General features: G+C 38.1%; 1 protein-coding gene across 1 annotated transcript in view; it reads right to left on the bottom strand.

Moving 5' to 3' along the window:
• The window catches only part of LOC124555500 (2-oxoisovalerate dehydrogenase subunit alpha, mitochondrial), a 173,767-nt gene that overhangs the window by 60,726 nt on the left and 98,130 nt on the right, over positions 1–14,911 (bottom strand). The window contains exons 4-6 of the mRNA XM_047129427.1: positions 12,834–12,995; positions 8,105–8,249; positions 4,682–4,885 (exon numbers count right to left, since the gene is read on the bottom strand). Of these exons, the coding sequence (XP_046985383.1) occupies positions 4,682–4,885; positions 8,105–8,249; positions 12,834–12,995 (511 nt within the window). The remainder of the gene's footprint in view (positions 1–4,681; positions 4,886–8,104; positions 8,250–12,833; positions 12,996–14,911) is intronic.

Below are 14,911 nucleotides of genomic sequence, written 5' to 3'. Positions count from 1 at the left end.
TACAAAATAAAACACATTATTTCATTTAGCTATATTATTCTAGAAAGCAGAATTCTATTGCTAGGGAGTATTATGAAATGGTACTTATTGAATTAACACCTACTTCCCCCATCTCCCTCACCCCCTTCCCCTCATAAAGTTTGTATGAGTTTTACACTGAAGCACCAAAGAAACTGGTACAGGCATGCATATTCAAATACAGAGATATGTAAACAGGCAGATACGGTACTGCGGTCGGCAACGCCTTTATAAGACAACAAGCGTCTGGCACAGTTGTTAGTTTGGTTACTGATGTTACAATAGCAGGTTATCAAGATTTAAGTGAGTTTGAATGTGTTTTTATAGTCGGCACACGAACGATGGGACACAGCATCTCTGATATACAGATAAAGTGGGGATTTTACTGTACAACCATTTCATGAGTGTATCATGATTATCAGAAATCTGGTAAAACACCAAATCTCCGCCATTGCTGCAGCCGGAAAAAGATCATGCAAGAATGGAACCAATGACGACGGAGGAGAATCGTTCAATGTGACAGAAGTGCAACCCTTCTGAAAATTGCTGCAGATTTTAATGCAGAGCCATCAACAAGTGTCAGCGTGTGAACCATTCATTCAATGAAACATCATCAATATGAGCTTTTGGAGCCAAAGGCTCATCGTGTACCCTTGAGGACTGTATGACACAAAGCTTTATGCCTCGCCTGGGCCCATCAACACTGACCTTGGACTTTTGATGACTGGAAACATGGCGCCTGGTCGGACAAGTCTTGTTTGAAATTGTATCGAGCAGATGGACATGAATAGGTATGGAGACAATCCATGGACCTTGCATGTCAGCAGGGGACCATTCAAACTGGTGGAGGCTCTGTAATGGTGTTGAGCATATGCAGTTGGAGTGATATGGGACCCCTGATAAGTCTACATATGAGTCCAACAGGTACACATACGTAAGCATCCTGTCTGATCACCTGCATCCATTCATGTCCATTTAGCACTCAGATGGACATGGGCAATTCCAACAGGACAATGCAACACCCTACACATCCAGAATAGCTACAGAGTGGCTCCAGGAACACTCTTCTGGCTCTTCTCTTCGCTGGCCACAAAACACTGTAGACATGAACATTGTTGAGCATATCTGGGATGCCTCGCAACATGCTGTTTAGAAGAGATCTCCACCCCATGCACTCTCATGAATTTATGGGCAGCCCTGCAGAATTCATGGTACCAACTCACTCCACCACTGCTTCAGACATTAGATGAGCCCATGCTATGTCGTGTTGCGGCACTTCTGCACGCTAGTGGGTACCCTACACGATAATGCGCAGGTGTACCAGTTTCTTTGGCTCTTCAGTGTATATGGTACCTACATTATGGATTTTGCCATATGCAACAAAAGCAACCCCCCCCCCCCCTCTCTCTCTCTCTCTCTCTCTCTCTCTCTCTCTCTCTCTCTCTCTTTCTCTCTCTGTGTGTGTGTGTGTGTGTGTGTGTGTGTGTGTGTGTGTGTGTGTGTGTGTGTGGGCGCGCGCACGCGATGAACAATTTACCATAAGAAAACTTAATGTATAGTGTGTCAAGTAAGTAATTAAAAAAATCTAAATATCAAACAAAAAATAATATTTAGTAGCCAAAATAAAACAACACACAGAGGAAAATATTCCCACCAACAAGGCAAAAGTTTGTTAAAACAACAATAATGAATGCTATCATTGTTACACACATTTAATAATCGGAGACTGAACACAAAAACATCACCTTGCTTTGCAGACAAAAACTTCTTACAGCTACTGACTTTCAAACTGTTAGTTTTGAGTCAAGCACAGATGTATCTAAAATTACAGTTACCTACAGACTACTACATCTGCACAAAAAGCTATTTTCACTTTGACACTTTTCCATAAATTGAACTAAAATCTATTTGAAGGTCTCTGAACATAATCTTTTTTCTGCTTGCAGTGAAGAATCTGACACTGATGGTGGTGGTGAATGAGTCACATAATCAAATTTGCCAAAAATGCCCACCTTCAGTGTTTACTTATCGGTGAGTCACCAACAGAGCTGATTTCAGTGTGGCACTGAACATGAACTATTTATAGTTGTATTTTCTAATATTCTGGTAAGTCAAGAATATGTATTTCTGTATACAGACTTTTCGAACTATACATTTAATGACCGTGACAACTGAAAGATCAACCATGTGTGTGTCAAAAACAGTTGTGTTTACACAAGTTTTTAATCAAAGAGAATAATTCTGATCTCGGAATGAGATAAATCAAAAGTGAACTGTAAATAATGATGCTAACTCTTTCACAGACCTGTTGAAAAAATTGTAAGATTCTGGTTGCCAGTAACTATTGACTCACAGCATTAAGGTGCTGTTTCTTGCCACATATTAGTGTATGTTTTTCACCTTTGTGTCTTTACAATGTGGCAAATTTCATTAAATCTACCAACAGTGGTAGATCAGTTTACAAACATGTTTTAATGCTCAAATTTGGGTAGATGCCAAAAATGCTGAATTACAGAGTGTCTGCTGCAAAATTGGGATCCATTTCAATCCAAACACTTCAGCGTTTGTTCAAAATATTTTGTAAGCTCCACTGTTACTGCTTACTGGTGGAGTGTAAGAAAAGATCTATAGTAAATTACTCATGCAGAATCAGTGAGCTGACTTACTCTGATAAACCTTGTCGGAGTGTAAAGAGATAGTTCAAGGTAAGAAAAACAGTTCTTTAGTTCCTTTCGTTTGCATATAGTACAGTCAAATTATGAAATATCACAAATGTCTTTGAAAGTAGCAAAATACATGTCTTCTGATAAATAAGGTTTTAATGTGATAAATTATGCTGTCCCATTTACAAATGGCAATGCAGCATGCACTGCCACTGCACGAGAAAAAAAAAGACTGGACAGCTGCACAGTTGCAAGCCCTTACCTGAGAGTGGTATGGAATGAGGATTTCCTGTCTCCCTCATATGATGGAACTAGCAAACCTATGCTCTGTGCTTCATACTAAGCATTTAACCCAACTGTGGATGTTGACAATTATAATCTGTGAAACATTCATATGTAGCACATTTGATTGACCAAGGAACTGCCACAATGTTTATTTTCCCACAAATAGCCTGAACACAATGCAGAAAAATTAGCTAATACAGTGTTTCAGCAAATTTTATAGTTTCAATTCTAAGGTTGGTACTGGACAGAGACAAAACAACAGACATAGATTAAAAGACGTGCATGTATATCCGAGATCTCCTCCCAAACCTATGGACCAATTTTAACCACAATTTGGCCAGAAACAGTAGGCCTCATGAGTATCAGCACTGTAGGGTTTGTAACAACTTAGCTCCAATAAGGGCAGACATGTGGGCAAAAACATGCTTCATTATTACAGCACTTGCCATATTGGCTGCCGTGCACAGCAGGCATGTTGTGTGGGAACAGTATTGGCCTTCCAAAACAATCTGCTTTGCAGGGCAGCCTACTGGCGTGTTGTGTCTGAGTAATATCAGCCTGCTTTATTGACCTGCTTTGCAAGGCGGCCTGTAAGCCATGGGTAAAGTAAATGATTTTGAAGCCTTCCCCATATTACAGACATGTTACATAAGTAGTATCGGCCATGTTTATTGAACTGAACGGCACCTACATGTGTCGATGAAGATGATTGGAGGCAGATTAAGATGGATGGAGGAGGGGATGGACAGAAAGAGGGGGAGAAGGGAGAGATGCGTGAGGCAGGTGGCAGGTGGAAGGTGTAGAAGGTTAGTGGGCAGGTGGAAAAAGAAGAGGCAGAGGCAGAGATGGAAAGAGAGGGGGGGAGGAGGATACAGTCGAAGGGAGGGGAGGGAGGGGAGAGGAAGATATGGTCAAAGAAAGGGGGTGGATGAAATGGGGGGGGGGGGACGAAATGGACAAAGAGAGGGGGGTGGATCAAATGGACAAAGAGAGGGGGGTGGATCAAATGGACAAAAAGAGGGGGGTGGATCAAATGGACTAAGGGAGGGGGGTGGATCAAATGGACAAAGGGAGGGGGTGGATGAAATGGACAAAGGGAGGGGGTGGATGAAATGGACAAAGGGAGGGGGTGGATGAAATGGACAAAGGGAGGGGGTGGATGAAATGGACAAAGGGAGGGGGTGGATGAAATGGGCAAAGAGAGGAGGTGGATCAAATGGACAAAGATACGGGGTGGATGAAATGGACACAGATAGGGGGTGGATGAAATGGACAAAAAGAGGGAGTGGATGAAATGGACAAAAAGAGGGAGTGGATGAAATGGACAAAAAGAGGGAGTGGATGAAATGGACAAAAAGAGGGAGTGGATGAAATGGACAAAGAGAGGGAGTGGATAAAATGGACAAAGGGAGGGAGTGGATAAAATGGACAAAGGGAGGGGGAGGAGGAGATGAAGAGATTGAGAGAGTGGGGAGGAGGAGATAGAAGCTAGAGGTGTAAGGACAAGGTGGACAGAGAGAGGGAGGAAGAGGTGGACACAGAGAGGGGGAGGAGGATGTGTGTTTAATATCTGTGCCAAATGCATATGCAGATGAAGCTGGGGAGGAATGGCTAATATCTTCTATAAAAGAAAGAAAAAGTAAAAATGAGTATACTGAGTATTACCATGTTTAATCAATAAAGTTATGATTCTCTCTGCATTTGAGAAAGTTTACCTGTATGTCATTGCTTCAAGCAAAACAGGCTTGCTGTTTTCAAGTGCATATTTTCTTGCAGCTTTTGTGGCATTGTAGACAGCAAATACATCATTTCCATCAACTCTTACGGTTGCTATACCATAACCAGGACCTCTACCTGCAATGCCATCACCTCTGTACTGTTCACTACTGGGAGTTGAAATTGCATACCCATTATTTCTGCTGCAACAAGTATATGTAAAAAAAATGTATTGAGATCCATGTCTAGCCAAAATAAAAAAAAATTATATTTTCTATAGTGTGCATGTTGCTTTGTGATCACAATCAAGAGTTATTACACTGTTAACAGGTTACCAAAGTTAAAAGCTATATATATAACTGTAAACTGACACACATTCCACGCCACAGCAAAGAGATTGCAATTATGATATATCAACAAAAAAATAACTAAACTAAACCACTCTGCATCATCTGAGGCATCTGATACAGTAATTTTATACCCTACCAAGTGGGTTGTGACTATGATCACAGCAGGATATGAAATTGTCATAGTAATTCATGCAATAAAATGATTGTGTGTAATGCAATGAAAATGCGTAGTACACAGTTTTCAGTGACAAGCAAGAGGAATGTACTTTAATTAGCTTCATCCATAATTCTCTTACAAAGTCTTGAAGAAAATAAATCTCTGTAGTAAGTCTCAGGAGTTAGTGGTAGTGAGCTGGTGGGCTGTCTCAAGTGGACTGTCACGTTGGCCCAACAAACCTTAACACTAATGGTTCTACAGTCTGAAATCAATAGTTGCTTATTTTTAAACAAATAATCGAACCCATATTCAGCTGCCAATATTGTCACTCAAATCTGCTCTATGACAAAAGATTCTCTTTTCAAACAACTGCATATTCCAATTTCCTGTAATTATAATTTTTTGATTACAGCATGATCAAAGGAACACTTCAGTTAATGCTTCGCACAGGTAGGGATCAAAATTTGCCTGTCACTACAGCAAACTGTCATTCTCATTTGACAATATTCATCCAGCATCACATTCTCACAAGATGTCTGACTGTTGAACAATACACTAGTTATGCACGTAACACAATTATGTTTCATTAATTAACAAGAATTCGAGGTAGAAGTAACTTGAAAAGTTTTCCAGGGAGATAACTTATTTGTTCCACCCTGTATATGTTCCACTCTGAATTCAGTAAATATAGCACATACAACTACCAATGTGACAAACTGAGGTATGAACAACAAGTTGTCCTTCCGAAGTTATTTTCTGGTTGTTAGATACTATGCCAATATGTGTTCAAGACATACTTGTAAATGATTCTCAGCTACACGAGTGACTGTCAGGTATGCCCATCAACAATCACTTCCAAAAAGTCCCACTTATAATGTAACTGGTAAATTATAATAGTTTTTGTTTGTTTGGGAAGAGCAGTCACTTTTGACTAATTGCAATAGGAGTGGCCACCACCTTAGTAAAGATGTTGACTGAAATAATGGAGATACTTCATGATTTTCAAAACGAGTTATCCCATATGGAAGGAAACTCTAGGAAGTATCTGATACACAAGTAAAATATAGTCCAGTATGGTAAAAAGAGATAAGGCAGGAAAGGGCAGACCAGATTAACAATGTCTTAGTGAGATTTTTGAGTGCCCTCGAGATCACACACATTTCTGAATTTTACATTCCCTGCCAGTCAAAGGAATCTCTGTTTAGACCGATCGGTGTACATCACGACCATTTTGTGATACTCACTTAGCATTTGGGTAAACATATCTAAAATATATTCAGAAGTGTTTTTATTTCTGTGACCTTTTAATGGAAGTACAAACTGCTTTCACACTAAAGATGGTGAACAGGTCTAACCTCTCTCAAAAACAGACAATTTATCCACACCTAATACCACCAATGAATTAACTCTTGAGGATCCAGGTGGCCTCACTGTTCACACATAACTCCCAAACAATTTGTTCATTTGAGCTCAAGCTTAAGCAATGATATGGAAGGCTGGTGCCTGAGGAGAGGACAGAATGCCATATGACTAGCACACCATAAGGAAACCCCACCCAATACTGGAGGGTGGCGGATAAGCCTCAGCACAAAGTTTGCGAACAGGGCTTGTATTAAAGCTCCCATTGCCAGCCTGATCACCTTAAGTTGAAGAGCAATGATAGTTTCCAGATATGACTATCAAACTGAAAAATATACTGAACATCCAAAACTGAGTTGGAAATGTACATGAACCTTGTAAAACTGTAGCCAGTCTGTTTGATATGATTCCCTCCTCCTGCAACGAAATGTTGCAGACGGACTTAAGATCCCTAGTGCTTGGTGGACCTTGTGCTTTTTGATGCTTTAGGTTGGTAATCACATCAATTTTTCATATAAATTATGCCCAGATACCTCTCTGTTTATTTAAAACTGATCTTTAGTTCAAGGTTGACTGAAAATGTCAGAAGACTGCTGAAATGCCATTTTCTCTGCAGAGAACATGGAGCTCTAGCATTCAGAACATACCTATAATCTGTTAGTGAACCGGATGAGTCATGGGTGTTAGGCTGGAGTAGGAGTAGGAGTAGTAGTAGTAGTGGTAGTAGTAGTGGTAGTAGTAGTAAGAGAAGGAGGAGATTATATTGTACACAAAAAGTAAACTGGAGGAGATGATTAAATTGTACACAAGAAGTGAACTCGTTATAGGACTTTGTAATTCTGATAGTATACTATTAATAGTTATTGCACACATGATTTCACTTAAATTGGACCATTGTGGAAAGCTGTTCCTTAGCTCAAAAACAGTCAGGCAGAATCTGGCTAACACAATATTGAGTATGAAATTTCCAAGTAGTATCGTAGATTTCCTCACTGTCCAAGAAAACCCCTTTTGAATTAGGTTATCACAGTTGAATGATATCTCCTAAGCCATCACTAAGAATCACAAAGTTCTTTGGTTTCAAGAAACCACATAGTTAGCTGTTCATTTTTACATCTTTCCCCAGCAGCTTGCAGGACTGACACTATGATAGTTACTTAGAGATACAAAGACAATATTTGGACTACAAATTTTACCAGAATTACTACAAGAATTTAAATCTGATGAAAAACACTTCATAAAACAACAGTTATAATGTTGGATAATACACGAAATCCTTTTTTGTCAGGTGTAACAATCTATCAGCTAGTTTAATCCATTACACATTTTCACTTAGGGGGTTCAAGGATTCTATCATGCTCACTTTGCCCTCAGCTTATTAGATATCAATGAACAGGAGACAAATGGGGAAAGGTGCAAGAACATTTCTTCTACAGAAACCATGCATAAAATTTTACTGTCAGTAAAAAAAAATGAGAAATTACATTTGAAATTAATATCTCTACAATTTTGGGTAAATAAAAACAAAGGAGTACATGTATCTCCTCAGTACATACCAAAAAAATATAACAGGGCAATTTAGTGTGGCTGCAAAGTTGAAGGCGGCATGGCAATCTCCTTCACTTGCAGCTCCTTCTCCAAAATATACAATAACACATTTATCATCAGAACTTCGCTTCAAGGCATAGGCAGCACCAACAGCTGAAAAACAATAAAAGTAAGGATTCATAAAATAAATATGTAGACTAGAAGTAGCACTAAAAACATGCCACTTTTATTAGTTTGTACTCATTATTAGGTGAATTAATTGCATTATAAATTGAAGGGGATGGCAGAAGAAAGTGCAAACCCATGAGAGTGTATTTTGTGGTACTTTGTGTTATATGTTTAGTTAAATTCAAAGCTAAGAACACAAATGAATTAAGACAAAGCAACTTATGTAGTACAATATCTTCTAGTGGTATATATGGAACTACTTGTAACCAGCATATGGTCCATTTGAAAACACAACATGTTGGACTAATCCTTGCTAAACTGAGGTTAGCATTTTTCTTTGTTGACTCTCAAACATAATGTCACTGTGCCAATTATCAGCTGAAACAAGCTGTAGAATTTAAGGGGCTCCAGAAAGGCTCAAAAATCATGAAAAGTTCAATTTTTATTTTTTGCGTTTTCTGAATCCTCAGACTATTACCTTTTAATAGATATATCATTTATTCAATTCCGAAGACTACAACTATTTTTAAATTTTTTTTGAAATGTGTTCTACATGGGCGTGACCCACTGTGGTGCTGTTAAACTGCTGTCAAATGGTGTTATTATTAACGTCCGTGTTCATCAGGTACATTTTAGTAATGTGAGATAAAGTATGTGTTGTGGCTAACCTGTGATGGTTCAATATATATCGCTGGTGTGATTGTCGATTGTTTAACGTTTATTTACTCTGTCGTTATCTCGAAAATATTCGTAATTAATGCTTTTTTCTTGAGTCTCTGTTTTGTTGAAGTATAATAATGAGTAAAAGTAAAGTTATTAGAAATCCTCTGAAGGCTTTTAAGAAAAGGAGAAATGTTGGAAAGCCAAAGGTATGTGTTATTACTGTAAACAATAAAGACGATAACCAAGTGAGTGAACCTAACCTCTCAAGTACACCTGCCCATAGCAGTCAAAGTGGGAAAGAAAATACTTCACAGAAGAAGCTCGGTTCAATGAGTGAAAACTATGAATGTTTTATGGGTGAATCGGATGTGAATGAAATATTTGATATGTCGGTTCTCAAAGGAATTTTTTCAAACTGTGTAAGATGTATTCATTGTAGTGAAGTTGGACTGGAACTCTCCATAATAAAGCACGTAGGACTTGCTAGTGAAATACAACTGAAATGTGATAAATGTTCATACATGACCACCTTTTGGAACAGTGTTGCAGTAACTGCAACTGAAGAAAATGGTAGCAAAATCTACGAACACAACAACGAGCGATGCTTGCTTTAGACAAGGAACGCCTTCGGGCTGCAGACAGGGCTGTAAAGAGTCTAGAAATACAAGCAAGAGTAAACAGGAGGAGGAACAAGAGGAAGCTGGAGGAGGAGTTTGCAGAGGATGAAGATAATCCATCCTATGGACCTGGAATGCACTAGAAAGTTAATCCAATCTTTATCGCTCGATTCCCAAAACTTTTATTTTCTCATACTAATTACATGTTTTCTAAGGATCTTCCAAACATATTTGTTTCAAACTTTCAGTAAATGTTACACAGTACCTTCTGCATAATTTAACACAGCCTTTTTCCAAAAAAACTGTATATTTTTGAATATATAAATAAAAAATTGCAAAAAAATGTTGTGAATTTTCATTACAATTGAAAAAAAAAATCATCTTTAATAACTGAACTAAAATTTTGTAAAATCCCTGTGTTAAGTTGTAGCCCATATTCCAATAAATAATCTGTAAAAAGTTCAACTTCCTACCTCAAATACTTTGTGAGGAAAGATGTAATTTAAAAGCGTTATTTTAACATTGCAAGTATAGGGCGTTCCGGAGCCCCTTAACAATACACAGTCCTATTCTGTTACTTCCATTTCTCTGATGTTATTTGCATCAACAGCCTTATTCACCACTGTGTCTAAGTGTAAATATTTTATTTTGCTCTGCAACATCTACTTTAACATGAGCTAAGATAAGTTCAATGGCACTGAGCCAAGTAATGACATTTCTTCATGGTAATCAACAAGCTTTTTTTTGACTGAAAAATCAATATAGCACTGGGCACCAAACTGTTCATCAAACCAAATGTATTATCCATCTGCAATACGGTTCTTGTATTATGCATTTTAACCCAAATTTCATCTATCCATGTTACATTCTCCAGAGTCATTGGCAGCAACTTGCGAAGGAAATGGCAATTCCAGACCACCTTTTTATTCCCTTAACACTTTTCTCCCTGCGAATCTTTTCAACCTGTAGTCAGTTTTCATTAAAATATTCACAAGGATTGTCATAGTTATAGAACCTGCACACAATTCATTTCCCAACAGTGAAATAATCAACTTTTTAAGTGTTAGGTACCGTTTCTTGATGTAATATATAACTACATTTTAATCAAACTCGTTAATATTTGCACACAGTACAATTTCTTCCTTGTCTTTCCACAGATCACAAGAACAGAGTTTCCAGCTGAACTTGCAGTCTCTTCTAATTCGTCACTCTTTACTGTAACTTCATAGTCAATGCTTCAGCCACTTTGTCAATTACTTTACTGACTGCTGTGAAAGGGCTCCCACTGTTATTTATCTCTTCAAAGTACACAGTAATCCGTATATAAAGTCATGTGCATGGCCTTCCAGCTCAGCTCCTTACAAGTAAGCAAACAATGTCATTAGAGCAAACACATACTCTAGCCCATGCTTCATATCACTGGGACTTAGTTATGAATGAGGATATTGAAATTTGAACTCATCTATAACACAGACACAAGCTATTCATTCAGCAACACATGGAAATGGGTGCTCGATACTAAGAGATTACAGATTCTCCATCCTTTATTAAGCCTTGTTTACAATGAAGCGAGTGTCAGTGAGCAAGTATCTGCGAGCTAGCATTCTCTCTGGTGTAGGTTGTAGTTATGTGCAAGCAAACAGCATTTGCTATTGTTCTGTTCACATTTGCCTGCGCTCACTTATATTCCGCTGGTTGTTTGTCCTTCTGCAAATCATCAATATTTTTATTTTTTGCAAGGAGAACTACCTTTGTTATTGAATATGAGCTGTGTGAGCAATGGAGTGGTGAGTAGAGAATGTAATGTTGCTAATAAAAGAAATATCTTGGGAGCTTGTAGTACACAAAGAGATCCACCACACAAAATGCCAAAGAACAAAAAACTGGATGTAGCAAAATTGCTGAAGCACTAAATGGTAATGTTAAGAAAACTTTCATTATTTTCGTCAGGCAGGAACATAATGAAGAGGCACAAACTTTTCCATTTTTTAATAAAAAGACTTGGCACATATATTTATTTTGTTTATTAATGTTAAATTAAAAATATGCAAAAGATCGTATCATCTTTATGTTAACTGAAAAGGTAAAAATTGTTTCTCCCTCAACCAGGTTAACCCCTCCGACCCAGCAAACGTATTGCTAGTTATATAATGTAAATGGACAGATAAAAAAATCTACTCACCAAGTGGCGGCAGGGGAAAACACACACACATACACACACAAAAGGATTTAACTTTTACAAACCTTTGGAGCCAGCATCTCTGAAACTTTGTAAATGTTAAATCCTTTTGTGTGTATGTTCCCCTGCCGCCTCTTGGTGAGTAGATTTTTTATTGATCCACTTGCATTATATTATCAATAATTGATTATTTCCGTTGTTATTGTTGGTTACAGTATTTCCTACAATGTAATTTACAAAAACAGCTGTGGTGTTGTCTACCCAAAATGGATAATATAATATCTGAAATACAGCAGCTACTGAAATGCTAAACAAGTATTTAAGAGTAGTGCAGTTATCCCCATTTGCTAAAACTGGAGTATAAATGCTAACGCTTATATAGGTGATATTTGTCATTGCTAGTTAATGTCCTACTTTAATATTTCCCTTTCACTAGCAGTGAGAAAGTGAAAATTGTCTACTGACCTTCAAAGTCTTGAAATGGGGCAGTTAGAGCTGCAATCGAGTGCTAAGTGCAGTGTCACTAATTTCATGTTTATGTGAAAACTGACACCTACGTTTTTCTTTTCATATGTCACTTTGCAACATTGTGCTCATAATAAAAAATAATCTTAATCTCACTGTTTTGTATCACAATGATAACTAGTGTCGTATAGAGTTACATCTGCACAACTACAACTTTAAAACCAAGAAGGATTAGCATGCTTCAATTCTCATTCTCTGATGTTCTCTTCTGTTCCTTCCAAAGTAAACACTTGTTCCCAGGCACAATCGAATGAGAGTGAACACTAATGAATTGTTCTGTGAATGGTTGGTTTTTTGTGTTTGCTTCCATTCACTCACGTGTAAATGAAACTCTACACACTATGATGGAATAATAATTCTGCACATTATGTATCACTTTTAGAGCTAGTTGCAAGGTGCATCACTACATTATTCAAATCTCTTAGACAGTCAGCAGCTTTTCTGATGAAGACAATGACATACCGTCTAAAGACCAGAATATTACACACAATTAACAAGGTAAGTTCACTGAAAACATTTTATATCATATGCCAAATATATGCATAAGTAGATGAGCTACATGAAATATTGGAAACAAAGTCTTACCTTGGGGAATCTGTGTAGCTAGAGGTGAAGAAATTGTAACAAAATTTAGTCTTTTTGATCCATAATGAATTGGCATTTGTCTTCCTTTACCACCATCTTCACAATTCCCGTAGCACTGGTTCATAAACTCGTCCAAAGAGAAACCCCTCCAAACAAGAACACCTACAAATAAAAGTCTCCAATAATATGCTGTTCTAAACTCCTATTATAAAAAAAATATTGCAACTCTTGGGGAAAGAAAGAAAATTAATGAACATGTCTTGTGTGTGCCAATGGCCCATGGCCCATGGCATACGGTGGAGGCTTTGTGATCTACTGATCAGGGTGTAGGGTGCAGTCTTATGTAAATCTTAGTAAAGATGCCCACTGTCTGCACTCTTTGGTTGTCTTGATCCATTACCAGCAGATTTTGGGGTGATTTGGTGACTTGGGTAGAGGGAAAGGGAAAAATTCTAACCAAGGTTGGGGAATAAATGTACATTGCTACATTTTCAGAATCTTACAAAGAACTGTTATCTGTCTACTCATTGTAGCTAGGTGGACAGTCTCATCACGTTTACTTAAGTGCCTCACAGTGTGTTGTACACTTAATTAAGAATAACAGTCAGGCTAAATAAGTCAACGCAAAAAGCAACTGTAGCTGCTCAAATATTGCTCACAAATAATAGTGAACTACACACCAAATGATGCACTATGAATTTCCTCTTCTGGCTAACGGTGGATGCTCTGTCAGTACCATCAGTGACCACACATAGGTAAATATGTTAACTACTTAAGGGGATACCAAGTGTCGGGAGGATAGTGGTGCTCCTTAAGAAAATAGCATTTAAGAACAAAAAGAAAACCAACGTATCTTCAGTATGTCTGTTAGCAGGATGAAGGTGGGAGGGAAATGGGGGAGGGCACTGGCAAGTCACCATATGAGATGTCGATGTTTGCAGCTATCAAGGATGCCAGTCAAAAGTTTACTCCAGTTCTGCAACATGAATACCTATGCCTCAGTTCCTACTAGCATCTAGCACATGTGGAGAGAAATAGCTGGTGCTTTTGTAATATCTTCCACAGTTAGTATCAGTTGTCAACAGCAGTAATTTTCATTTGATATTAGGCCCAGGAAGTTGGTGATGCGAAATAGTCTTAACGTTACTAAGGTAAATCATCAAAGATGAACAGTAAATCTTGGTCAAACAGTTTCATTTGCCTTCTGTTTTAGTAGTCAAAGAATTCAATAATCACACTGAAAAACTTCTGAATCCTGTGTAGGAAAGTTACAAATCTATTACAAGGAAACTGATAAAGAATCATATGTATCGTGTTACCAGAACACTATCTTTAACAGAATATTAGACAACACACATTCTGACAGACATTCTGTTCTGATCCCTTTCAACAGAATCATAAATGTGGTGGATTAGCAAACACATGTTGTGTGGCAGTTGACCATCTCTGTGAAAGAGACTAAAGTTTGATCCATACCAACAATCTCTATGTGCAGATTCCAAACTGCTCCTTCCCTCAAGGGTGATTTTTAAATAACTTATCTGCCTAACACATTGCATCATTAGTAGTTCTCGTTATATGAACAGTGGCAGGCCATGAGTCAAACAGGGAGTTGGTCTATTAGGCATCTGGGGCCAATTTTATCCCCTTGTGGTGGGTGGGTGGGTGGAAGTTACGATCTTCAGACAAGTAGATTTTGCTGACGCGTACATGTGACACCCATAATACAACTACAACCACATGAAAGCCTTGTATAACTGTAACAGAGGCACACTACTACTCCCCAAGAGACAGATAATATGGTTGAGGATGCTGAGTGCAATAAGGACTTAATTAACCCATTGGCTGCCAGTCTCCAGCAAGCAGGCTGTTATTCTTCTGATCTGCTGTAGGAACTGGTTTGTACAAGTAAATTCTGTCATGCTGAACACAGTCATATTACAATGGAGCACAAAAATGTCTTCAGGATTTTATTTTGCACTGCCTGTCACTGTCAACCTTCATAATTAAAATCCACATTTCAGATGTATTAACTGTATAACTTCCATAGATACATTGTTGAAATGACATTGGCATGG

Source organism: Schistocerca americana, chromosome X (assembly GCF_021461395.2).
Source record: "Schistocerca americana isolate TAMUIC-IGC-003095 chromosome X, iqSchAmer2.1, whole genome shotgun sequence".
NCBI classification, from domain to species: domain Eukaryota; kingdom Metazoa; phylum Arthropoda; class Insecta; order Orthoptera; family Acrididae; genus Schistocerca; species Schistocerca americana.
The sequence above is the reverse complement of the archived record's forward strand: the minus strand, read 5'-3'. Positions and strand labels throughout refer to the sequence as shown.